The following is a 27,684-nucleotide window of genomic DNA, read 5'->3' on the forward strand; positions in this document are numbered from 1 at the left end:
TTTTGGCTCAGATCATGATGCCACAGTCCTGAGTTGGGCTCCCTATTGAGTGTGGAGCCTGCTTAAGATTCTCTCTCCCTCTGCCCCTCTCCCCCGCTCACACTCTTACTCTCTAAGAAAAAAAAATGTGAGCCTGCAGGTTGCTTCTGTGCTGCCTGTGTAGAGGCAGGAGTATGTGAGCTTGGGAAAGGGGGCACTGCCTGTTTTTCCTAGCTAGTATGGCAGCTGCCACAAGCCTGTAATTTGTAGAACTGAAGACAACCTGATGGTGAGAACATCGTTCCATTGTTTTCCCCAACCCCATCTACCCTTGTCCTCTCTCCCTGCTCCTGTATTGTTTGACACCTCACTGCTGATCTTCCAGCCCCATTTCTTAGTCACAAGGGATGTAGAGGATTTATAAAAAATGTTTTTTAATAAATTAGTTTGTTGACCTTTGTACAGATTTTGAATTGTTGTCTTTTATTATTTCAGATGGTCAAATAAAAAAAATGTTCCTAAACTTGGTGATATGAATTCATCATTTGAAGATGTAGATGCATTTTATTCTTTCTGGTAAGTGAATACACTGTTCCTATGATGCTGTCATTTTTTAAAAGGATATGTATGCAATAAATACTTGATTTTTCATAAATTTATTGAAAAATAGAATCACAGAACAAAAGCACTCTATTCAGAAATAATCATAATAGTTTTCACATACTGCTGTAATCTCCTACGTGATATTTAGGCTTCTATGATTTTTAAAATCTGTTTTCTTATCATCACATTTCTAGATATCAAGCATACTATTAAGGAGCCATTTGATTTCAGTAAAAATGAAAATATTTTCATTTGTCTTGCTATTAAAAATACTTGAATACACAAGGAAGGCAGTGCTTTTTTGTCTCTGATTCACTAATGTTTAATGAACACAATACTCATGGCCAATTTGTATTACATTTGCTATATTTTCTGATTAAGTATCTGGTAAATGAAAACATGAAATTATTGTGAAACAAAAATAACCAAATTTAGCTCTACCAGTTGTAGTTGCTTTTCCCTTCAGAGGATACAAATCAGAGATACAATAGCCACTATGAGGGCTGCCTTAAGGCGTGACAGACTAGGAAAGGAGAAAGTAGGGAGAACTTAAACAAGTTCCAGGCAAGAGAAAAAGCTAATGGAGAGATGGCAGGGAGGTGTGATTTTAGTTTAGGGGTGAGGAGTATACTTTTAGATTTTCATACCAAATCAGTGTCATTTAACGAAGAGGAAGAAGACGACTTGAGCATAGTGTTAGTGCCACCATGTGAGGGGCGCTGTCTGCAAGACAACCTTGCCTTTAATGTTTCTTAGCACTATATGCACTTAACTTAATCTTACAAGGAAGATTTTTTTTATTTGTTAGCTTGATTTTTTTTTTTTAATTTCTATTTTAGGTATAATTTTGATTCTTGGAGAGAATTTTCTTATTTAGATGAAGAAGAAAAAGAAAAAGCAGAATGGTATGTATGTAAGTCACTAATAAAGGAAGATGGTTATTTGTGATGATGTAAAAATATACTACATATATTTTTTTGTATAAATTTTCTTTTTGTGTATCATTTTTTGAGTTGAGTGTTTTGAGATCCCATCTCACAAGTTAAACTAGATGGGGCCAAATGGTTAGGGTATGTTAACAAATGACCAACGAATATAATTGTCACAAAAGCTCACTTCAGCAAATTATTTTTCTTCTGTTTGCATAACTGGTTTAATTTTAGTTTTCTTTGTGTGTGTAGGGAAATACCTTCGACATGAATATTCTAAAAAAGTCAACAAAAATTAATACTAAGTAGAATCACCCTTTAATGTTAATATCAGACATTATTTATACATAAATTTATAAAATATTACATTTTCCAGTCATACCATCTATAACCAATACTCTGTTTCCAATATTTTATAGTCGTGATGAGAGGAGATGGATTGAAAAGCAGAACAGAGCAACAAGGGCACAAAGAAAAAAAGAAGAAATGAATAGGATAAGAACATTAGTTGGTAAGTATAATTAGTATTTTTAAAAAGGTTCTTTGGGGGCGCCTGCCTGGGTGGCTCAGTCAGTTGATTCTGGGTCAGGTCATGATCCAGGGTCGTGGATCAAGCCCTGTGTCACACTCCGTGCTGAGCATGAAGTCTGCTTAAGAGTCTCTCTTTCCCTCTGACCCTGTTCCCTGCTCACAGGTGTGCACTCTCCCAAAATCAGTCAATTAATTTAAAAGGATCTTTAGTTAAATGTTAGAAGTTGAATTAGAAATTGAAAAAATTAACTTTTTTTTCTGGTAGACAATGCATATAGCTGTGATCCAAGGATAAAAAAATTTAAGGAAGAAGAAAAAGCCAAGAAAGAAGCAGAAAAGAAAGCAAAAGCAGAAGCAAAACGGAAGGAGCAAGAAGCTAAAGAAAAAGTAAGGTGACATTTGATGAAGCTAGACTTCAGATTGTTCATAAAATCTTTAATCTTCAGATCTCTTTTAAAAACTATAATCTTGAAGTAGAGAATTAGGTGCAACTGTGCGTAAATCGTGGTAAGTTGGTACCATTGATAATTACAGGGATATTTTTTACCAGCAAATTCTTACTAAGCAAAAACATGTCGTATACATTCCTTTAATACTATGCTTATTTCTAATGTTTCTATTTTATATTTTTAATAAATGTAGAAAGAACTTTACCAGGTGCTTTTCTCAGTTTAACCTTCCATCTTCAATAAATTGACATGTCACATTTTTTCCTAATTTATTAAAAGATTGAATTTGTAAAACAGACATTTAGAAATCCTAATTTTCTTATTAAAATAATTTTATTTTCCATTAAAGCAAAGACAAGCTGAATTGGAAGCTGCTCGGTTAGCTAAAGAGAAAGAAGAGGAGGAAGTTAGACAACAAGCATTATTGGCAAAGAAGGAAAAAGATATCCAGAAAAAAGCCATTAAGAAGGAAAGGCAAAAACTTCGAAACTCATGCAAGGTGCGTCAGACTGTGATTGAACCAACACTAGGTAACAAGTAAATCCAATTGCTAATTAAACTTAAGAATATTTCTTTTTTATATTATGTAAATTAAACTGGTGTGCACATTTTATCTCATTTAAACATCTCTTAAATCCTTAAAATGCTTTTAAATTCAAGTTTTTTTTTTTTTTTTAATTTCATGTGCAACTGTGATCAAGGCTTTTTTTTTTTAACATAGCCATCATGCTATTTTCAAACCCCCAAAAGACTTGTTTAATATTCTAATAGTCCATATTCATATCTTTTTGATTATCCCAACAATGTCTTTGTATAGTTGGTTTATTCAAATTAGGATCCAAATAAGACCATTTCAAAGGCTTTAGTGTATGTCTCCTATTGTGTCTGTAACAGGTCCCCATATGTTTTAATATATGCCATTCTGAATCTTCAGTTGATAATATAATTGAAATGACTGTGCCCTGTCAGCAGGCTGTGAAAAAGGTTTAACCAGAATACAAACACAGGTGGTCTTTTCAGGCTTTTGGTTGGTGAGAGGAAAGTCTAAATAGGAAAAAATGAAATGTTTTCCTCGGATTTCACCAAGAAAATTGTTTTGAGAAGGATGCAGTGTATCATGGTGGTAAAGGGTATGGGCTGAGAGCAAGCTGCCTAGCTTTGAAGTCATTCTTCACTTAACACTATGGGCCCTCAGGAGGTTACGTCAACCCCTTTGTGCCTTAGTTTCCTCACCTACACATTAGCTGAATTGGTACCTAGTAATAGTGTTATGATGTTTAAATGAGAACATTCCCATGCAGTATGTAGCATATTTGGCATATAATGAGAAATCAGTAAAAAATTTAAAGAGGCCAATTAGAAAATAGAAAGCTTGAATAGTTCTTCGAGATGATGCATAAACGAGGGTTAAAGTTCTGACGTTACATGACTTTGTTTTTATTGCTCCTTTCCAGGAGTTCATGTATTCATTCATCATATATCTGGTGAGCGCTTACTATGTGCAAGCAGTCATAATTGATGTAGATCTAATGATCATACAGTCCTTGCCTTCCAGAAATCTGGTTAATGGTGGAGAATGACAAGGGAACAGGCATTTCAAACACTTTATCTTACTAGGATGAGGAAGGACCAAAAAACAGGTAGTCAAGGGAGGTTTTCTGGATCTAGTAGGATTCATCCAGGTGAAGTAGTATGTGTATGGGGTCAGAGATGAGAGAGGTCAGGGAGCACTGAGAGAAAGCAGAGATCCATGAATTGCGGTTTAATGAAGCAAAGGCCACCGAAGAGGTAAAGAGCCAGGTCTTGAAGGATGTTCTGTGTCTTGCTAGTTCGTATCTGCTCCTGAGTTGGTTTCGGTCAGGATGCTGAGGGAAGGCTTGAGGCAGAAACAGTTGGGAGTCTTTTGCTATAATCCAGGTGACAATATTGTGCCTTTCAGAGAGGGTGGGAATAGAATAAGGTGAATGAAACGAGCCAGTATTTGGGAGGCAGGACAGGCTGCTGCCTAGGTGTTACTGATTGTGTGCTGGAGGGAGGTAGTGTTAGTACAGGAGTATTTACATGTGTTCCGGTGTCTTGCATGGAACCCTGGATGGATGCTGGTATAATTCAATGAAACAGAAAATAAACGAGGAAAAAGCTGAAAGGAAATGAAGAGTTCAGTTTATAGCCCTTTCCACCTCTGCCAGTTGACTTCAGTTTAGGGCATGTTGAGTGCACTGAGATGCTCAAATGGAAATTCTGAGTGGGTGGTTGGGCGTACAAGTCTGGAATTCTGGGATCACGGTCTTCTCTATCTCAGTGGCACTAGGAGCCGTGTGAGTAGATCACCCAGAGAGAGGGCTGAGAGGGAGGAGGGTGGGGGATGCAAACACCCAAATTTAGGTACTGAAAGAGGAAGAAGAGCCCGAGGAGTGACGCAGACAGGTAGGAAGAAAATCAGTAGTGCTTTTTGGATGCTAGGGAAGGGTCAGCAGTAAAAGCATTGGGACCTTAGTGAGAGCCAGACTGCATGCATTAAGGAAGCAAGGAGAAGTAAGGAATGGGAGACATTGGGCATAATCCTTAATCATAATTTTTCTAATATCTCCTGTTCCTTAACACATTACATTATCTTTTTAATTTCACATTTAAAATTTCTAGCAAACGTTACAGTTGAGCACACAGAAGATAGAACAGGCAGCCTAACAAAGAGAACATTGAGTACTCATACAGAATTTGATTCGTAGGTGGTTCCGAGGAATCCTTCTTTTATAACATCCAGAGATCTTCCACACCATCACCTTTTTTCTGTTTTGCTTCTCCGTCGTCTTGGTAAAAGCATTTTTACTGCTAGCTGGTCAGGGGAGAGCCCTGGGAGTGTGGTTGTTAATGTTCAGAAGGCCATACGTTCACTTGAGGTATCTCTTGAGAACTTAATGCTCTGCTTATTGTGTTTATGGACATATCGTTCAGTGTCAGTAGATAAAAAATGAAAATGTTTGTGTTTGTGCTTCTAGACCTGGAATCACTTCTCTGACAATGAGGCAGAGCGGGTTAAAATGATGGAAGAAGTGGAAAAACTTTGTGATCGGCTTGAACTAGCAAGGTATAACCATAGGAGGGCTGTTGCAGTCTTTTCTTGGGCTTTGGATAAAGTTTCATCCCTTTTTTTCCTTTAGCTTACAGTGCTTGAATGAAACACTCACATCATCTACAAAAGAAGTAGGAAAGGCTGCTCTGGAAAAACAGGTAATAGAAGAACGCGTCCCTTCTACCTGTATTTAGCGTTTAGTTCTGCTTACAATATTGCTTTCACCTCAGGATTTCCCCACCTTACATAGAAGTTACTAATAAAGGCAAAGAATCTCATTTCTCTTTGTGTCCCTCAGTATGTGTTACTTCTAGTAAGCGCTTTTGTTATTTTAAATTGGACTTTGTCTGTATAGTTGTTACCATGTATAGTGCTTGATTTGTGTATCTAGCACGTTAATCATTGTTTGACTATTCCTTGAGCATTTTTGTAGGACATTTAGAACCAAAAGAGATGTTTGTTCTGTCTAGTGTATACCTTTTATGGTACAGATGAGGAAACAGGCCCAGAAATCCAATTTAATGCAGTAAGTATTAGTACCTACAATATACAGCACTATGCCTAAGTAGTTTGGAGAAATGCTTAATGCTGTTGCTGCCACAAAGGAGTTCAGGAAACTACACTGAGGAAAAAAGGCCTGAGGACCAAAAGATGGAGGATCTGCAGTAGGTGCTATAGGTTAAATAGGAAGTGCCCAGTACAGGGCAGAGTGGTCAGGGAAGGTTCAGTGAAGGGTTTGAGCCAGCCTTGGAAGATGGACAGGGTGAAGATGAAGGTCAGAGGAACGCATGAAAAACCATATCACATGGGGGAGACATGGGAGATGGTTAGAAAAAGTAGAGCCAAATTAAGCAGGTTTGTAATACCATGATGCCTGGTTTCCATTACTGCACAGGTCTGAGTAGCAAAGAGTTAACATACTATTAGTCTGGCGTTTGTAGGCAGGATGTGCCACGTAAGTGTGACTAGTTACAGGACTGGCGCCAGAAGGACTTGGGACTGTGAGGGATGATGGGAGTCACTGGAATCGCTGGCACTGGGGTGAATGGTTCTAAGGGGTGGAAGGAGGGAAATGAGTTACAGATGACCGACCCCAAGAGAGCCATTAACAGAGCAAGAAGGCCACATAAAGGTTTTCTTTTTTGTCTGTGCATGTCTAAAGGTAGACTGGAAGGAACGTTAAGGGAGGAACTTGAAGATAACAGGCCACTTTCTATGCCTTTACCTCCTTGTAGAGAATAAAGGATACTCTCTTCTGAAAAGAGTGGGGATGAGCTTGAAGAGAGATGTGAAATGGCTTGTGGGTGAAATAACCCAGTGTCCATAGACTCGACAAGTAGTGTCCAAAGCAAACAGAAGTCACACAGTATGAATACAGGGCAGGGCAGGCTATGCTTTGTTCTTGACTCCTCAAGCAGAGCTCTGCAGCCCAGAAGCCGGAGTGAGGCAAAGCCAGAGTGAAAAGCTGATGGCTGGTTTTGGGGTTGGCTCGGGAGGTGTTGTCGGTCATTGTCAGGATAGTGAGATGTGAGAATTGCAGGGAGAGTAGCTAGATGCTTTAAGTCTTTGACTTACCTATGATATTTGTGTAGATAGAAGAAATAAATGAGCAAATCAGAAAAGAGAAAGAGGAAGCTGAGGCTCGAATGCGACAAGCATCTAAGAATGCAGAGAAATCAACTGGTGGGAGTGGAAATGGCAGTAAAAACTGGTCAGAAGATGATCTGCAATTACTAATTAAAGCTGTGAACCTCTTCCCTGCTGGAACAAATTCAAGGTACTGGTTTTAATGAAACTTGTCTTGAGCATGTATACTGGGGCCTGGGGAGAATGCAGACAAGCACCCAGAGAGCACTGGTTAGAGCAGAAACTTCCAGGGAATGCTGGAGTCTAAATTTTGTGCCACAGTAGAAAGTGTGAAAAGCAGGGTGTATTTTGAACCTGCTGGTTTTTTTCAGTTTACACCAACTCACATACGTGTATGGATGCCATACAGTGGACGCTTCACCAATTTTTCAAGAACTTAAAGATCGTGAGACATAAACCGTGACTCTCATGTTGGCTTATTCCATTGTGCCTAGTACTAGGGACTAGGTTTTTGCATTCTGAAGTTTTCTCTTACAGCCTTAATCCTTCTTTCTGGCTTCCCACCTCAAACCAGAACTTACTGCAGAGTCTGAGTTTAGAACTCAAAAGAAGACTTATAGATCCAGCCTCCTTCTTTCTATAGTTGAGGAAACTAAAGCTGTTGGCAGAGAATGATTTATCTCTACGCGTCCAAATGGCAGTATACACAAATGTGTGATTTTCTCTTGGTTTGTACCCAGAATCTGTAAAGTTTTATACAGACTTGAAGCCAAGATTATATACAGTTGGTTTAAACATATGAAAAGCAAAAGGTATAATCCAGGTAATAGTAAGGAGACTACCAGTTTAGAGTGAATTCTGTAGATATTATAGCTAACTTGTATACATTACAAACATAGGGATCATTCTGGCTTTTATTTGGGGGTTTTTCCCTCTTAAATTTATTACATTGGTGTCTCTAGATGGGAGGTTATTGCTAATTACATGAACATCCATTCTTCTTCTGGAGTCAAGAGAACCGCCAAAGATGTTATTGGCAAAGCAAAGAGTCTTCAGAAACTTGGTGAGTTAGTTTTGCAAAATCAATACGTTTGCTACCTCAAATGCATTTTTCAAAAATCTGTGCAATTTAATGACTGAATGAGATGACCTGCAATAAGTTTTTTTCATTTCTCAGACCCTCATCAAAAAGATGACATAAACAAAAAGGCATTTGATAAATTTAAAAAAGAACATGGAGTGGTGCCTCAAGCAGACAACGCAACACCTTCGGAACGGTTTGAAGGTAAATTTTGTTTTTCTCTTAAGTAAAAATGCTAGCCCTGTACCCACACTATGTGAAGATAGACAAAATGTAGGGGTCTGTGTTCAGAATAATTAGAAAATAAAATGTTTAGCAGACTAGAAGATGGACAGCAAGCATTTTCAGGACATTCATACAACTGAAAATTACAGTTCTTCCATTTCAGAGGCCATTAGGGAAGGAGCTGGGTTTCTTTTGTTTACCAGATTTTACAAAGCAGTATTAAAGGATGTGGGGACAGCTGAAATTTGAATAAGCTCTATGGACTAGGTAATAGTATTTTATCAAGGTTAATTTCCTGATTTGGGAAAATACACTATAATTATGAGAGAAAATGTCCTTGTTTGTAAGGAAAAAGCTAAGAAGTAAAGGGGCATCATGTCTGCAACTTACGTGGTTCAGAATAAATTATGTCTGAGATATATAGAGAAAACGCAGGCACGGTGAATATGTTTACATTTGGGGAATCTGGGTGGCATATACAGGGATTCTTTGTTCTTCTGAAATCATTTCAAAATATTATAACATATTAGGGTGCTGACATTGTCTTAGGTGTTCTACCTAATTTGATTAACCTGGACCAGTGTTTCAAACTCCAAATTGTGACTCCTTAAGTGGGTCATGAATAGAAAATATCAGAGAGCATTACACCTCTTACATAAGTGTAAACAAAGTTGTGACACTTTTGTTCATGTATATACATTTGGGATGTGACTTGTTTTCTTACGGTGAGTGGCTGACAAAGTTGGAAAAAGTTCTGTTTCACTTCGTGCATTTTTGAGCCACTATCTTGAATATGCTTTCCGGATCACAGTTCCAAATGCATGTTTTGGGATTAACTAATAACTCAATGTGATAACCTACCTCTGTCCTCTAACAGTCCCACTTTTACTAATCTGGTATATTATCCCAAAATTTCAGTTTGAAAATACTAGAAGAGGCTTATCACACTGTGTTATAAAAATCAGAGGTGATTTTTTTTGGGGGGGGGTCTAGGCCGGGCATTATTTTTTTTTTTAAGTAACAAAAGCAAGTTACAAAACACTTGGAAGGCACTTCTAAAGGGGTTTATTCTCCTCCTTTTATGCCCTCCATCTTTTTTCCAAGAGAGAAATCCATGGTGTTAAATGTGGGCTTCAGACCAATGAAAGGAAATTCCACTGAGGGCTTCCCTGGAATTTGAAAGCGGACTACATCCAGGTTTTTAACTATTTAACATTTTCCTACAAATGGGATGTGTAATACTTACAATCTTAGATAGACCTGTATTTGTTTCTGATACATGTTGAGAGGTCTTGTCAAGCATAAAGGGGTTAGTTTAGTAGAGGTTCTTATTAGCATTGGTTCTGCAAGAAATGTGTTGAAAATGCCACACTGGAACACAGAATCTAATGTCACCTTGCCTCTACACTGAAACTTTGGGCACTTGGCTTAATTTTCCTAGGCTCTTTCTTCCAGTGTAAACTGAAAATGTTTTTCAGGGTCTCATTGGCCTAAAAGTTTAACTGTCAGGCAGCTTCCTTATGATTTATCATTTACACTTGTGTTTTTGAACCAGTCTGGTAAGATTATTATTAGGTTGAAGAGATCAGCATTATAATAGGTATTTCTGATTTACTTTAAAAAAAAAAAAGCCTCGAGAGATTTTTGGGGATGTGAGCTAGATCTCCGAGTTTTTTTTCTCTTATTTAATACTTGAGAGGCTTTTGTGTGTGTCATCTCTAAAAATCTGTTCAAAATTACCACAGATCTGAATGGCCACTTACCAAGATACCTGTGCACCAAAAGATTTATCTGGAAAGGTGTTGCAACAGAATTTTCTATCAGGATGAGATTTATCAAATAAAAATTTTTCTTAAACAGGTCCATGCACAGATTTTACCCCTTGGACAACAGAAGAACAGAAACTTCTGGAGCAGGCTTTGAAAACGTACCCAGTAAATACACCTGAAAGATGGGAGAAAATAGCAGAAGCAGTGCCTGGCAGGACAAAGAAGGACTGCATGAAACGATATAAGGTAGTAGATATTTAGTGTTTATAAATTCCGTTACCATCTATTTGTGTGTGTGTGATGTCACCACCACAGTAGTTGTGAGGGTCAGTATTACTAGAAAGCTTTCCAACTCTGGCGGTTAGTAAAATCAGCCTTTTTGGTGGTAATCATAATATACAGATTTACCCAATTTCAATGTTTTACATACTTCCTGCCAATTTCTAACACCTTTCTCCCTTCCTAGGAACTCGTCGAGATGGTAAAAGCAAAGAAAGCTGCCCAAGAGCAAGTGCTGAATGCAAGTAGAGCCAAGAAATGACTTCTGACAATCTTTGTTGTGTGTGCATTTTTATAATAAAACTGAAAATATTGTACAAATTTTCATTCTTAAAATTCTATTTCAAGTGATAATTTCAAAGTGTGCTATCTACCATTCGCTGTGGTGGCCTTACAAAGTCTGATGCAGTATTTCATTCAAATTTTCAAGTATATTTTCTTTCTCGAGGGACTGGTAGCTTAAAACTTGCAGATCTGTTAGCTGTATAAATATATATGGTCAAAATATGTTGATTAGGAGCATTTTAATCATGAAGCCAGCACATGTTACTGCGAATCTGGTTAAAGTCTGGCAGTTGCTCAATGGGACCTAAGGATTAAAAGACAAACAGTTAAAACTGAATAAAAGACAAGTACTTAGGCATTAGGCACCCTGTACTTCAAAGAAAAGGAGCCAGGCTTACCAACAGCAGCAAGAGCTGGACTCTTATCATAAATATATTTGGTGCACACTTCTTGGATTATCTCTGCATTTACAGCCTGAAATAGAGAAGATAACTAGCATTCAGAGCTTTTCATAGTAAAGACACATTCTGTACCTGGAACTTTTTAGAACTAAAGCAGGAATTTAGGACACCTATTTTCAGCTTTGTCACAAGGAACTTTTGTACAAGCCTCACAGTGTCTAAACACTACTTACATCAATTCTTGCTTCAAGCTCAGGGATGGGAATTCTTCTGTTATAGCATAACATTTGCCTGCCAATATCTTCACAGATGGGAGTGGAACCTGTTTACAAGAGGAGGAAACACTTAGGTACTGGAATATTGATCAACCATATGAAAATAGAACTTAGGTCTTTATTCTTACCATCAAGTTGCAACAACATGTTTGTCTTCAGAAGATTTTTGGCTCGTGCAACTTCGCTTTCTGTTACACTTGTGCAGAGTCGCATCCTAAAACCAAATCAAAATGTCAAGTAGTTTGAAAATGACTTTTTGAGTTAATGACTTAAAGACACTATACATATTATTCCACAACATACACATAATTATGATTTCAACTTAGTGAAAAGTTATTAATGATCCCAATAGCTACACAAAAGCTAAAATAATACTGATGCTTTTCACTTTTTTTTTTTTAAATGTTTATTTTTGAGACAGCGTGAGCAGGGGATGGGTAGAGAGAGGGAGACACAGAATCCGAAGCAGGCTCCAGGCTCTGAGCTTTTAGCACAGAGCCCCACGCGGGGCTTGAACTCACGAACTGCGAGATCATGACCAGAGTCAAAATTGGAGGCTTAACTGACTGAACCACCCAGCACCCCTGAAATAATACTGATTCTTATCCTGGTATTAATTTTTCTTAACCTTAGTATGATTGCAGATAGAGGTTTGATACAACACAAAGGTAGGCTGACCACATTTTGAGACATGCTACCATCACTTTGAGACTTCACTAATCCTCATACTAGGATCTGATCTGCTAGAAGAGAGAGGTTAGTGGACCACTAGGTTCTCACAAGAATCCAGCTGACTTATACCTACTGATTAACAATTACACCCCATTGAGGAGCTTTAGAGACATACAAGCCATTTAAGAATGGTGGAGGAGAGGAACTTCCTGCTTCAAGGCAGTGGTTCTGAGTAAAACAATACATTTTTCTTTAGCAATGGCAACTTCAGATTTGCATAACACCACCATTCAAACCAGGTAACTTGCAAAACTTTAGGAACTTCTTTCTGAAGTAACCTTTTTTTTTTTTAATTTTTTTTTTCAACGTTTTAATTTATTTTTGGGACAGAGAGAGACAGAGCATGAACGGGGGAGGGGCAGAGAGAGAGGGAGACACAGAATCGGAACCAGGCTCCAGGCTCTGAGACATCAGCCCAGAGCCCGACGCGGGGCTCGAACTCACGGAACGTGAGATCGCGACCTGGCTGAAGTCGGACGCTTAACCGACTGCGCCACCCAGGCGCCCCATGAAGTAACCTTCTTAAAGATTAAGAATTTTCTATAAGTCAACTTCACACAAGACTTAAACATCTGTGATCTTTAAAAACATGGCAACCAGCTAGTTTTTTAATTTTTTTTTTAATGTTTATTTTTGAGACAGAGGCAGAGCTTGAATGGGAGAGGGTCAGAGAGAGAGGGAGACACAGAATCTGAAACAGGCTCCAGGCTCTGAGCCATCAGCCCAGAGCCCGACGTGGGGCTCGAACTCACAGACTGCGAGATCATGACCTGAGTTGAAGTCAGACACTTAACCGACTGAGCCACCCAGGCGCCCCTATTTAGTCTTCTCTTGACTAAATGCTAGTTATCACCATCAAAACTAGTCAACAGTGTAAAAACATGAATTCTAGGGATGCCTGGGTGCCCTAGTTGGTCACGTGTCCGACTCTTGATTTCAGCACAGGTCATGATCTCATGGTTTGTGAGATAGCCCTGTGTTGGGCTCTGTGCTGACATTGATGCGGAGCCTGCTTGGATTCTTTCCCTCTTTCTGCCTCTCCCCTGCTCGCTCTCACTCTCTCAAATACGTAAACTTAAAAACAGTGTGAATTCTAAACAAAATTTATTTTCTCACCATTCTTTCTGAACAACATGTAGCATATCTGCAATGGTGGCCGGTTCACAAACCATATAGATGCCCCATAATCCTGTATCTGTGTAGGACGTGTTGAAAGACTGGAAGCTATGACAGAGGTTGCCGTGACAGGTGAGCTGGGCCAGCTTACTAGATAGATTCTGTAACGAAAAAAATTGTCCAAGAGAACTGTAGGTATACGTGCCCAAATTACCAGAAAGCAAAATGAGTTCTGTGGCAAATAGTGAATGCCCTGAGAAGCTGTGTCTCCGTTTTATCTAGCGGCATCTCAATATGAAGTTAAAATTCAATGAGACTAAGAACAATACTTCTCTCACCAGCCCAGTGTACCCCCAGAGAAATTCACAACATAAAAGCAATGAATCCTTGTAATTAACATAGCAGCTGCACCAATTCTAAAATAATTCATTCCCGTTACCAACCCAATTTGTAGGGCTCCTCGCTGTGTATGCTTAAAGATTTCAAATTCTACTGCATGTCAAGCCTACGATGTTTATTTGAAGTATATTTTGTTGAAATCCTTATGTACAAACATACTTTATATTTTGAAATAATTTCAGACAGAAAAGGTACGAAAACAGTATGAGGAATTCCTTTATCCAAATTCTCTAACAACTGTTATTTTACCATGTTTGCTTTATCCTCCTCTTTAACATATTTTTTCAACTGTTTGAGAGATGTGATGTTTTGTGTACACTTCTAAAACCCAAGGAGATTAACATCAAAACAATTATTAAAACTAGAATATTAACACTGATAATGGTACTATTAGTGAATTCTATCCTTCTTCAAATTTTGCTAATTATCCAACTTACATACTTAGGACACACACAAAAATCTTTCCCAGCCCAGGATGCACTCCAGGATCAGTCTGTATTTTAAAAGTCCATTCACAAGACAGAGTTCTGCCTTGACATTTATTATGGAAAATTATTCTTAAAATCACTTACCATTCCTCCTCCAAAAGAGCGATCCCAGTTGCCAATCAGTGTGTTTGCAACCATGAGACATATTGTATCTGGATGTGCCCAACCAACAGCCTCAACAGCTATTGCAAGATGTGCCAAAGGCATCTTGTCATCCCTCACTCGAATCTAGTTAAAACAAAGAAAGCACAACTCTAGTGAAGACTGCCTGTGTATAGGGGCGCCTGGATGCCTCAGTCATTTAAGCGTTCGACTCTTGGTTTCAACCCAGGTCATGATCTCAGTTTGGGAGACTGAGCCCCGAGTCAGGCTCTGTGCTGACAGCGCGGAGCCTGCTTGGGATTCCCTCCCCCTCTCTGCCCCTGCCCTGCTAATTATAATTACACCCTCTCTTTCTCAAAATAAACTTGGGGGAAAAAAAAAAAAAAGACTGCCACTGTGTAACAGGCTTAACAGGAAAGAAACACATCATGCCTCATTACATTGAACAGTCTAATCCAGAAAGATTTCTTGAGTTCTGGAAAGAAAACTTCACCAGAAGATCTGCAATTGAAATACTACAGGGGCACCTGGGTGGCTTAGTCAGTTGAGTGTCTGCTTCTTGACTTTGACTCAGGTGATGATCTCACAGTTTGTGCATTCTGCATCCTCTCTCTCCTCTCTGCCCACCCCCCCACCCCACATGTGCATGTTTGCTCTCAAACACTTTAAAACAAACAAACAAACAAAAACTACATACATAGCCACCAGGTGGTTACCTGGTCAAAAAGGACTGCATTATTTCACTGGCAGAAATCAGGAACATTCTAATTTCTAATCGTGACACAACTATTTTCTAACAGGGACACAAAGCTTATTTTTGTCCTACCAATGCTACAGTTCTATGCATTTGCCAACATCAGACCACTTTTGATAGATTTCCTTCGAGCACCATCACTAATGTGGCAAACTAGGCCTCCGAACGAGACTTATGGCTACAGCTCAAGTAGCAGATTCTCTGCAAGTTCTGGCTCTAACAGCTACTCCCAGAAGTGTACTGTGGGCAGAACTTAATGAAGAATAAACCTGATGTGAAAATCAAAATTTGGGGAGTTTTAAAAATAGAAACACTTTTATAGCTCACAATACATAACTGGGCACAGTGTCAAAGAAAAAGCACAAGAAGAACAAATTATCACATTCCCCTCAAAACCTTGTTTCCTTATTAGGAAAGTAAGTGGTTAAATAATATGGACTATAAGCAAATGAATCCATCCTTTTCCCTTTTTCTATGTTTCAATTTAAGCCTCTGGTTTCTTCCATTTTACTCCTGTTAAAAATAAGCACATTTTGTACACTCATTCATAAATACAACCCAAGAAACCCAAAGGGCTAAATACTAGCTAAGGAGGCTTGCCCTACCTCACTTCCTGTGAATTTGCAGGGAGGCAGAGCTGGTATTTCTCCTTTGTGTGTGGACAAAGAGTCACCAAAATGAAACTTGGCTAACTCAAGCAGTTCATCATGGGAAACTCCTAAATTGAAGGAAAATATTTCATACATCTAGTAGCAGTACAATCTACAGCAGACCAATAACTGCCAAACTTTACAATAAGCTCAAGGTGGTATCATGTGATCAAAGTTACACAAGATCTACTCGCACTCACTGAAAGCCACTTCAGAGTGAGCTGACAGCACACTTGCCCTGCTGTTACAGGCTTGGGGTTGCACAGCTTTCTCAGTCTGTAGAACAATTAACATACCAATAAATTCACAGCTGAGGATAAGAAAACAGCTGGAGAATACATTCTATATAAAATCCTGTTACATTAAGTTACTCAAGGTCCTAGAATGCAAACTAGCAAAAAGTCCCTTTTCAGTAATTTTTTTAAAGTAGAAAAGAATATGAACATTAGCTCTAATTTAAAGAAGGCTGGGTACATAAATATGCTTTGTTCTCTGAGCTCTGCTATCAGAATGCAGCAGTCAAAATTCAAAAGAATTTCATCTAAATTTCTGAATAAATCCAGAGCTATCCAAATATTCACTGCTGGCCATCCAAAACTTAAGGATTACTTAGATTCTAGGGGCACCTGGGTGGCTCAGTTGGTTAAGCATCTGACTTCGGCTCAGATCATAATCTCACAGGTGGTGGGTTTGAGCCCCACCTCAGATGAACACTGCTTCTCTCTCTGTCTCTCTGTCCCCCCTCCCCATCATGGGATTCTCTCTTTCCCTCTTCTCTCTCCGCCCCTCACTCACTTGGATCCTCTACCTCGCTCAAAAACAAAAAAACATGTTACTAATCCAAACTCATGACCCAAACAGATTCAGTCAATGAAGGATTCTTAAACACAAGAATAAACTTAGGAAACAAACTTAGACATGTGCAAGTGCTTTCACAAATACTGTCATGTTATTTATATGACATGTAAAATGTAAAAGCACAACTTACACCCATTATTTTCCAAACAAATCTGTGGTATAAAACAAGACCGTGTGTTTTCAGAAGCACTGTCTAGGAGAGCCACCTCGGATACCAATACAGACAGTAACAAAACAACAGGAAACCCTGGTGGTCCAAGAATGACAACCAGAGAGTGAAAAACCATGAACACGCACAGTTCTCAGCACCTGGTAACACCAACTTCCACTGCTTTAACAACTTCACCTACTGCCCTCCTGATTAGACATTCCAGATAGCTCCTGCTCCCACACCTTTACTTCTCCTCATGCAGAAGGCAGGGGAGCCAGTAAATTTTTTAATGAAGCTAGGTCTGGTCTTTTTCATTGATTTTAAGATGCCATTGTTTGTAACGCTCATCATAACTTATGTACTAAAAAGACAAAATACTAATTAATACAGGACAAGCCATTAACTACTTCAGCAAGGTCGAAATGAGCCTATGAATTACAAAAAAAACCCAAAACAACCCCGTTGTGTCCATGTGCCAACGACCATGGCAGAGACCTCCCAGTGTGGTCATTGAGGCCTAAGTCTTCCTGTTCTGAGGCAGTTTCAAATGTGGACCCCCAGTCGGCACCATCCATTTTAGAAACACTGTTACACAAGAGAATTTCAGAGTGCACTGACGGCTATTACAAAGGTAATACAATTTAGCTTGAGAGCCTAACGAATAAACTGTTAAAGGTATTTAACCCTCATATTCATTTTCTCCATCATTCCCAAGTAATTAGTTCACAAGTCTAACTAGGGCAACTAGAATTTTAATTTATTGTCATTTCTAAAGACCAAAATTAAATTTACACAAAAGAAAACTCCATCTATCTTTGTTTTGCCCTAAAAAGACAAAGTGAAAACAAAACTGGAAACCAATAAAATGTACTGTTTGCCTAAATTCAGACTGCCACGAAATCCAGCAGAATCTAACGTAAATTTTCTTTCACTGGCTTCAAACATCCCCAAGGAAGCCTTGCCCTGAAGCCACTCAAATAGTGGGATTCCCTTTAAACACTCTCAGCTCCCTGCACAGTTCCCCTTTTCAGTAATTAGAGCTACTGAATGAACAAATCAAAGAATGAACAACGTAACATATCCAATTCATGCCTGACCGAGGATGAAGTTGGTTCTCAAGAAATATTTTAAAATCTCAAGAGATTCCCATACTCTAGTACACTATCTTTCAAATGTCATTATCTCCCAGTTTGCTCATGTGCCCTTTCCTTGCAAGTTATGTGTATACACTCATATCTGTAAGTTTTTGTTTTTTTAATAGGTTTTTTTAACCTCCTCTTCTACTGAAGAGAAGAAAGTCTATTTCCAGTGCTCCACATTCCCTTTAAATAGCATACTCAACAATTTGCTCTCTAAATAAAAAACCCCAGGACCTCTCCCAACAGGATCAAACTAGCAAGTGCATCATTCTATGACTGTTTAAAACAGTTACAGAAATTTATTTACTTATTTTTTATTTAATTTAGATTCAAGTTAGTTAACTCAAGGTAGTTAAGATATATATATATATATATATATACACATATATATATACACATATATATATACATATATATATATGTATATATACATATATATATATATATGTGTATATATATATATATATATATATAGTGTAGTATTGGTTTCAGGAGTAGAATTTTGTGATTCATCATTCAGTTACAGAAATGTAAATCGACTAACCTCCAGCAGCAGCAAGTACTATTCTTGGCCCCTTATAATGTGTGGTTATGTAATCCACCAAGTCCTTACGATTTATAGATCTGTAATGGAGAAAGAAAAGCAATATAAAAGGAAACTAAAAAGCACAGATCTTTATATAATATACCTGAAATTAAATTGGACCTTAAAAATACTCTTAAGTTAAATGCAGTCAGAAATAGGATACAGACAACAAGTATCAACAAAAGATGAAGAATTTCAACTTTGCTGTATCAAGAACAAAGAGCCGATACCGTCACTTGTTATTTCAGTACTATCCAAGAGCCCAGACACCTGGGAGTTAGATGGGGCCAAAATGTAGCTAACTACAATTTCATTCAGATTATCAGGGAGGAAACATTATGTTTTGAAATATTTCTGAATTTTCAAAACTCATCATTTTTTCTCCAAAAATATCTTGAGAATTATACCTACTTGATGTTTTCAGTTGGACCCAAAATAGTCCGTCCAAGTGCAGTATTTTGATAAGCTGTGGCATGAAGATAATCAAAAACAACTTCCTGTAAATTGGTTTCAACTTCCTGCATCTCCCTAAGGATGACTCCACGTTCACGTTCAATCTCTGCTTCTCCCAATGTACTGTTTTGTATTATATCGGCAAGAATTTCTACAGCTAATTAAAAATAAAACAAGAAGAAACACGAAGAGTCTTAATTTTCAATATTAAGATCTATTAAACTAGCATCAGAAACCATGATACTGACCATCATTCAATTTTGACTAAATGATTAAGCCAGGAAGAAACAAATTTACTCCCATTAAAATTAAAAATATAAAATATAAACCCCTGTGGTAAAGAACTTGGGGAAAATTCCTAAATTTATCCGAGGTCTCCACAACACTTGTAATGACTCTACCACTTCAAACATGACCCAAGTGTATAGTGTTCTGTATGAAAATTTTAAAAAGTAGAAAATTTTCTGTATAAAAACATCTAGGTAGGTACAGAGGATCCACAGCACCCAAATATTTGCTACCCCAGTCCCCACAGCAATGATGCTGCTATACAAACAAGCCAGTACATGCCATAATCTAACAGAGATGGAAAGTTAACATGTGAAGAAAAGGATAGGTATCCCAAAAAAGATACCTACTGCTATCAAAGGATTAAAAGTGACCCTTGGGAAAAAGTGATTAAGCCCTCAAATTATTTATATAAGAATGACCCAAATTTGCAAAAAGCCCAAAGTGAACTCAAGGATGCTATATGATGCTATAAAATTACATACTTCTCCAAAAAGGAAAAACCTAACCTATTTGTACAGGGGCAGGGTGCCTGGGTGGCTCAGTCGGTTAAGTGTCTGGCTTTGGCTCAGGTCATGATCTCTCGGTTCATAAGTTCGAGCCCCTTGACGGGTTCTGTGCTGACAGCTCAGAACCTGAAGCCTGCCTCGTATTCTTGCCTCCCTCTCTTTCTGCCCCTCCCCTGCTCACGCTCTCTTTCAAAAATAAACATTAAAAAAAATAGCAATAATTTAAAAAAAAGAATTCATACAGGGGCATCTGGGTGGTTCAGTTGGTCAAGTGTCCAATTCTTGGTTTCAGCTCAGGTCATGATCTCAAAGTTTATAGGTTCAAGCCCCACATCTGGTTCAGTGTTATCAGTGGGGAGCCTACTTGGGAATCTCTCTTTCCCTGTCTCCAACCCTCCCCTTCTCACATGCTCTCAATAGTAAATAAACTTAAAAAAAAAAAAAAAAACTAGTACATAGTTGCAATCACAATCTAAATTTTAACAAATATAAAACATGAATAATCTTTAGTTTCTTTTTTTTACTCTACTGCAAACTTTTGTTCCTTGTTTAGATTCGCTTTAAGGGGCCTTGTCTCCTGACCTCCTATAATTACCTGTAGATTGCCCAACATGCTGAAACAGATTGCTAGACCAAAGCAAGCCAGTTGCAGAGATCATGACCAAAGGGAAAAAATATAAAACCAAATAAAAAACTCTGTCCACATAAGAACCAAAAGCCATGACGGGTGATGAAAAGGCCAAAGATAGATAGAAGGATAAGGAATCCCGTGTGAAGACTCTTGTAATACGGGATTGGTAGTCTAGACAGTATTTGCTCAAGTGGAAGTTCGTATTTCCTGGAGTTTATGTTTTAATTAGAATCTTTCTTTTTAATGTATATTTAATATTATGTGTATTAACGGGCGCCTGGGTGGCTCAGTCAGTTAAGCATCCGACTTCGGCTCAGGTCATAATCTCCCCGTTCATTAGTTCAAGACCTGCATTAGGGTCTGTGCTGACAGCTCAGAGCCTGGAGCCTGCTTCAGACTCTGTGTCTCCCTCTCTCTCTCTGCCCCTCCCCCACTCACACTCATTCACACTCTCTCTCAAAAACAGACATTTAAAAAAAATTTTGTTAATATATTATGTGTATTAGTATTGCAATACATGTATTCAATTTGTAATACAATTGTAATACAGTGGCACCTGGATGGCTCAGTTCGTAAATCACCTGACTCTTGGTTTTGGCCCAGGTTATGATTTCATGGTTCATGAATTCAAACTCCGAGTCAGGCTCCATGCTGCTGGTACAGAGACTACTTGGGATTCTCATTCTCATTCTCTCTCACTCTCTCTCTCTCTCTCTCTCCCCCTCTCTCCCTCCCTCCCCCTCCCCTAGCCATGCTCCAATTCTCTCTCTCAAAATAAATAAACTTAAAAAAAATTTGTAATACACCTATACTGATGTATAATCAAGGGACACCTGGGTGGTTCAGTTGGTTAAATGTCCAACTCTTGATTTCGGCTCAGGTCATGATCCCATGGTTCATGAGTTGGAGCCCTGAGCTTGGGATTCTCTCTCTCTGCCCCTCCCCTACTCATAATCACACATTCTTGCTCTCAAAATAAACTTAAAAAAAAAAAAAACTTAAAACAAAATGGGAAGGTATCAATAAACATTTTTCCAAAGATGACAGATGGCCAAAAAGCACAAGATGCTCAACATCATTCATCATCAGGGAAACGCCAATCAAAACCACAATGAGATAACATCTGACACCTATCGGAATCACTATTAACAAAAAAGACAAAGTAACAAGTACTGACAAGGATATGAAGAAAGGGAAACCTTTGTGTACTGTTGGTGGGACTGTAAATTGGTGCAATTACTTTGTAAAAGTACGGAGGTTCCTTAAAAAAAACTAAAAATAAAAGATACTAGAAGACCCAGCAATTCCACTTCTAGGTATTTATCCAAAGAAAATGAAAACACTAACTCAGAAAGATCTATGCACCCCCATGTTTACTGCAGCATATTATTTATAATAGCCAAGATATGGAAACAACCTCTGTGTCCATCAGTGGAAGAATGGATAAAGAAACTGTGGAATGCAATACTCTGTAATGGACTATTATTCAACCACAAAAAAAGAATGAAATCTTGTCATCTGCTCCAACAAGGATGGACTTACAGGGCATCATGCAAAATGAAGTGAGACAGAAAAAGACAAATACCTCAGACAAAAAGACAAATCTTCTGCATGTGGAATCCAAACAAAACAGAACAAGTTCAAATACAGAGAACACATCAGTGGGTGCCAGATGCAACCAGGAGAAATGTGTGAACTGTTTTCTTAGGTGTTTTTTAATTCTAAGTTGAATTTTTAAAAAATTAATAGAAAGGAAAATAACAAAGAAGTGTACTCCAAGATGAAGAACTAAAATGTGCAAATGCAGTAAAGATAAGAGAGTTTTGTTTAAAAAAAAAAAAAAAAGCCCAGTAGGAATGCCTGGGTGGCTCAGTTGGTTAAGTGTCCAGCTTTGGCTCAGGTCATGATCTCAGGGTTCAGGAGTTCAAACCCCATGTTGGACTCTGTGCTGACAGCTCAGAGCTTGGAGCCTGCTTCAGATTCTGTGTCTCCCTCTCTCTCTACCCCTCCCCCACTCGCACTCTCTCTCCCCTTCAAAAATAAACATTTAAAAAAATAAATAAAAATTTTAAAAAGCCCAGTAGTCCACAGTGATAAAGCGAGAGGGAAAAAAGTAGGCAGTAAACTGGATACAACTAAAAATATTTCCCTACACAGGAATGGCTCTGGAGAAAAACTTTTTTTTTGAGAGAGAAAAAGCACAAGAAGAAAGGACAGAGGGGGAGTGGGGAAAAAAGAGGGAAAGATATAGAGTGAGGTAGAGGGAGAGGGATTTTTAGCCCCTTGTTACTACAGCCAATTAACGACTATAATATACAGAACATCAGAGACTGTCAGGGGGAGGGAGAAGGAGGGGGAGGGAGGGAGAGGGAGGGAGAGGGAGGGGAGGGGAGGGAGGGGGAGGGAGGGGGAGAGGGAGGGAGAGGGAGAGGGGGAGGGAGAGGGGGAGAGAGAGAATGAGAATCCTAAGCGGGCTCCATACCAAGCATGAAGCCCAATATGAGATTCAATCCCATAACCCTGAGATCATGACCTGAGCCAAAAACAAGTCAGACATTCAACTGACTAAGCCAGGTTGGCACAAGTCTTGCAGCCTACAACTGTTTGATATCATTTGTCCTATTTGGAGGAAAAAATAGGTACCCACCTCCCCCACATAGTTTGGTTCATTTTTTTCACATTTCTGGGGGTTTCACAACAGACATAATAAAACCAGTACTAGGTTATTTTTGGACTCTTGTGAAAATTACCTATCTGCAGTGTACATAATAACAATACCTCTTGGCAAATCTTTAGAGAATGCTTTGGCATAATATACAGTCTGCTCTCTGGAGGTGTAGGCATTGAGATGAGCACCCATGTTTTCAATCTCAAGTTCCAGATCTAACTGGGATCTCTTTTTGGTGCCCTGAAACAGAAAAGAAAATTATGATACCTTCCTTTATCTCTCATTTATTCTAAGGACTTCAGGCAATGAATATGGGGACATAAGCCATGTCAGTTTCATGCAAGGACCAAATCTGATTCCTAAAGTGCATCGTGGTGTATACTTTCAGATGACCCTGACATCAACTCTACAGAACAACGGTCAGTGTTTCAGGTAATTATTCTGGAAAGAAGAAAAGATTAAAATAAATAAATTATACTATACTACTGAAGTAGTTCTCCTTCCCTTAGAATGAGATATTGTGCTTAATGGCTCTTAAATAAAATGCTTTTTTATAAAGTCTTACAACTTACCTTGAAAGCCATATGCTCCAAAAAGTGAGCTGTGCCATTATTCTTCTCATTTTCATACCGACTTCCGGCATCAATCCAGAGCCCAACCTGAATACAATCAAGAAAAAATTAAATAAAACATCACTTTCTTTCTTCTGGGGGGACAGAGGTTTAGAGGGAGCAGTCTCCTTACTTTTTTTTTTTTTTTTAAACAAATGCTTTCCAGTCTTAGCACTAAAGTTTTCTTGACTTGAGTGGATTGACAACACATTCCTAAGAACTAGGAGATTTAAAAATGTTGATGATCAGTCTACCGGTGAGTGCTAAAATACTACTTGCCAGTTTCATGGAGGACCCAGATTTTTAGCCCCTTGTTACTACAGCCAATTAACAACTATAATATACAGAAGAGCATCAGAGACTGTCAGAAAAATCTAGGTTCAAATCCTGGCTCTGTCATGTATTAGCTGTGTGACTTGAACAAAACCATTTAACTTCTCTAAACTTGACCCTTAATTGTAAAATGGGTGTGCTGGTGCCTACTACAAAGAACTATTTTAAAAATCAAATAGAGGACACCTGGCTGGCTCAGTCAGGGAGCATCTGACTACTGATCTTGGGGTTGTAAGTTTGAGCCCCACGTTGGATGTAGCAATTACTTTAAAAAAAAAGTTTAAAAATTAAAGATCACATAAGACAATATATGCAAAAACAGCTGGCACAGAGTAGCCTAGAGAAGGTACTTCTTTCATTATCAAAACTACTAACAACAAACAACACAACTGGCTGCAGGAACCAGATGCAGACCCTTAAACAAAGTACATATAGATCCAGTATGGAAGTATCACTGGAAGAAAGATTCACAAATGAGAGTCACCTGTCAAGGCCAAAGAACTGTCCCTATTTTTCAACCACCATCCAACAAAAAGCTTAGATTAAAATAAACATCTGCCCTTTCCTAAGTGCCTAACAATTAAACAGTGGTTGCTGGAATCACTTACGGTGCATGTTGAGAGCCCAGAGTCTTCAGAGGCCACTCTGAGTCCGTTGTCCAAACGTGTTACTCGCGTTTCAGGAACATTCAGAACAACCTGTGTAGCAGCCTGTGTATTTCTCCATCTGTTCCCTCCAAAATATAATGACTGGTTGGGGGTGAAGGAGTGGGAGAGAGGAAGCAAAACATCACTATTCTGATTTTAACTTTTGTTCCAGTGAGAAACACCCCTTTGCTTGGCTTAGGAACTTTCCTTAACCACTCTCCTAAAGCCAGCAACAAGACTGCAAACATGCCTTCGCCTTAGGGAAAACAAGCAGTTATTATCATTACACAGAGAGAAACGTTTTTACTTCAGTACCTCTCCTAGAAAAGCTTAATATTGGGGCGCCTGGGTGGCGCAGTCGGTTAAGCGTCCGACTTCAGCCAGGTCACGATCTCGCGGTCCGTGAGTTCGAGCCCCGCGTCGGGCTCTGGGCTGATGGCTCAGAGCCTGGAGCCTGTTTCTGATTCTGTGTCTCCCTCTCTCTCTGCCCCTCCCCCGTTCATGCTCTGTCTCTCTCTGTCCCAAAAATAAGTAAACGTTGAAAAAAAAAAAGTTGAAAAGCTTAATATTCATTATAGAGGAAACAGGGGACGGGGGAGACAATGAAGGGAGAGAAAAATGTAAAAATATGTATACACTATAAAGGAATGAGATTTAGGTTTTCACTGTTCAAGAAAAGCAATACGTTTCGGAAAAGGTAGAAAAACAGAAGATAGGAAGAAGGGCAGATGCTCAAGATCTACCCTGGCTGAAAGATTTGTTGACTACGGACCATTCGCCTGTCGGCAATTTTTCTTTTCCTTTAAACACGCGTTAAAGTCCCTCCCAAATACCTTGGAGAAAGCTAGAGGTTATCATGAGAAAAATATATACACAGACAAAACTTTCCTTTGGCTACTCCGGGGTTCGCAGGAAGCTGAGGATGAAACTCGGCCTTAGACAAAAACAACTCTCGTCTCACTTTTTAATTTCTCCCCATTTGCAACCACTGTGCTTTTAGTAATCAACACGCACTCTTTACGACTCCTGGGCAACTGCCGGGAAAGGCGCCAGCAACCGGTGTCATCCCACGCTTCACTAGCAGGTCACGCGCGGCGGGTGACCAAGGCCAGCTCATCCCCAGCGGGCATTCAGCATCCCCTGCCCCCTGGTTCCCCACGCGCCGTGGGAGTGTGGGGCGCCGACTCCGCCGCTGGGCCGGGGGCCCGTGACTCAGCTCCGCCGCGCGGGGTCCGGCGGCAAAGGCCGTGTCTCAAGCGACACCCAGACAAGTGGAAAGAAGCTCACCCTCCTGGCAGCGCCTCCAACCAGAAGCCTCTCCGTGAAACCCCAAAGCCGCCGCCGGGCCGCAGGCAACAGCACCCACCTGGCCGCCGCTGCCGCCATCTCGGTTGGGGACCGGGAGGATATGCTTCCGGGGTCGTGACCTGATGTCCCAAAGTAGGTGGGCTCCACCTTGTGGCCAAGATGGAAATGACACTCTTCGAAGCGGTCACGGAAGAAACAGAGTTGGGCCTTGTGCTGAGCTGTAAGCCCCTAATAACACGAATTAGGGAGTCTGTAGGAGTTCCTGTATTATCAGTTACTTAGATCGCCTACGGAGTGCGAGACACAAATGTGGAGGCGTTAAAGGTAACCTGGTGAGACTTATTATCCCATTGATGGCTGCAATTAATTGGATAAAGTGGAATAGGATCCAGAACTCACTGTCCTTAAGGAAGCATCTATTGGGAGAGACCAGTGTACTGAGAGGAGGGAAGGATGTGCCATTGTTGACCCTTAGTCCCTCTTTTTTTTTTTTTTCCTCTGTCTATGCTTTTTTTTTTTTTTTTTAACTTACATCCAAATTACTTAGCATATAGTGCAATACTGATTTCAGGAGTAGATTCCTTAGTGCCCTTACCCATTTAGCCCATCCCCCCTCCCACAACCCCTCCAGTAACCCTCTGTTCTCCATATTTATGAGTTTCTTCTGTTTTGTCCCCCTCCCTGTTTTTATATTATTTTTGTTTCCCTTCCCTTATGTTCATCTGTTTTGTCTCTTAAAATCCTCATATGAGTGAAGTCTTATGATTTTTGTCTTTCGCTGACTGACTCATTTCACTTAGCGTAATAGCCTCCAGTTCCATCCACATAGCTGCAAATGGCCAGATTCCATTCTTTTTCATGGCCGAGTAATACTCCATTGCATATATATACTACATCTTTGTCCATTCATCCATCGAGGGACATTTGGTCTCTTCCCATACTTTGGCTATTGTTGATAGTGCTGCTATAAACATGGGGGTGCGTGTGTCCCTTCGAAACAGCACACCTGTATCCCGTGGATAAATGCCTAGTAGTGCAATTGCTGGGTCATAGGGTAGTTCTATTTTTAGTTTTTTGAGGAATCTCCATACTGTTTTCCAGAGTGGCTGCACCAGCTTGCATTCCCACCAACAGTGCAAAAGAGATCCTCTTTCTCCTCATCCTTGTCAACATCTGTTGTTGCCTGAGTTGTTAATGTTAGCCATTCTGACAGGTGTCAGGTGGTATATCATTGTGGTTTTGATTTGTATTTCCCTGATGATGAGTGAAGTTGAGCATTTTTTCATGTGTCAGTTGGCCATCTGGATGTCTTCTTTGGAGAAGTGTCTATTCATGTCTTTTGCCCATTTCTTCACTGGATTATTTGTTTTTTGGGTGTTGAGTTTGATAAGTTCTTTATAGATTTTAGATACTAACCCTTTACCTGATACGTCATTTGCAAATATCTTCTCCCATTCTGTCGGTTGCCTTTTAGTTTTGCTAATTGTTTCCTTCTCTGTGCAGAAGCTTTTTATTTTTGATGAGGTACCAGTAGTTAATTTTTGCTTTTGTTTCCCTTGCCTCTGGAGACGTGTTGAGTAAGAAGTTGCTGTGGCCAAGATCACAGAGGTTTTTGCCTGCTTTCTCCTCGAGGATTTTGATGGCTTCCTGTCTTACATTGAGGTGTTTCATCCATTTTGAGTTTATTTTTGTGTCTGGTGTAAGAAAGTGGCCCAGGTTCTTTCTTCTGCATGTTGCTGTCCAGTTTTCCCAGCACCACTTACTGAAAGACTGTCTTTATTCCATTGGATATTCT

General features: G+C 39.3%; 2 protein-coding genes across 4 annotated transcripts in view; one reads left to right on the forward strand and one right to left on the reverse strand.

Annotated features, from left to right (window-relative positions):
• Positions 1–10,827, forward strand: part of DNAJC2 (DnaJ heat shock protein family (Hsp40) member C2) — a 36,584-nt gene extending 25,757 nt beyond the window's left edge. For all 3 annotated transcript variants that reach the window (XM_047848212.1, XM_047848219.1, XM_047848221.1), the window contains 12 exons: positions 475–555; positions 1,422–1,487; positions 1,931–2,022; positions 2,308–2,429; positions 2,841–2,990; positions 5,491–5,579; positions 5,653–5,722; positions 7,157–7,341; positions 8,114–8,214; positions 8,329–8,436; positions 10,318–10,472; positions 10,693–10,827. In XM_047848212.1, coding sequence (XP_047704168.1) covers positions 475–555; positions 1,422–1,487; positions 1,931–2,022; positions 2,308–2,429; positions 2,841–2,990; positions 5,491–5,579; positions 5,653–5,722; positions 7,157–7,341; positions 8,114–8,214; positions 8,329–8,436; positions 10,318–10,472; positions 10,693–10,767 — 1,294 coding nt within the window. In that variant the 3' untranslated portion in view covers positions 10,768–10,827. The remainder of the gene's footprint in view (positions 1–474; positions 556–1,421; positions 1,488–1,930; positions 2,023–2,307; positions 2,430–2,840; positions 2,991–5,490; positions 5,580–5,652; positions 5,723–7,156; positions 7,342–8,113; positions 8,215–8,328; positions 8,437–10,317; positions 10,473–10,692) is intronic.
• Positions 10,780–25,979, reverse strand: PMPCB (peptidase, mitochondrial processing subunit beta). Its single transcript, XM_047848230.1, has 13 exons — positions 25,869–25,979; positions 24,543–24,683; positions 23,563–23,649; positions 23,101–23,230; positions 18,853–19,051; positions 18,400–18,479; positions 15,663–15,775; positions 14,286–14,429; positions 13,315–13,475; positions 11,595–11,680; positions 11,425–11,513; positions 11,189–11,264; positions 10,780–11,094 (listed from the first exon to the last, which is right to left on the reverse strand). Exons 1-13 carry the CDS (start codon positions 25,965–25,967, stop codon positions 11,030–11,032), a joined length of 1,470 nt encoding a protein of 489 aa, XP_047704186.1. The 5' UTR covers positions 25,968–25,979; the 3' UTR covers positions 10,780–11,029.
• Between the last annotated feature and the right edge of the window lie 1,705 nt (positions 25,980–27,684).

Source organism: Prionailurus viverrinus, chromosome A2 (genome assembly GCF_022837055.1).
Source record: "Prionailurus viverrinus isolate Anna chromosome A2, UM_Priviv_1.0, whole genome shotgun sequence".
Lineage (NCBI taxonomy): Eukaryota > Metazoa > Chordata > Mammalia > Carnivora > Felidae > Prionailurus > Prionailurus viverrinus.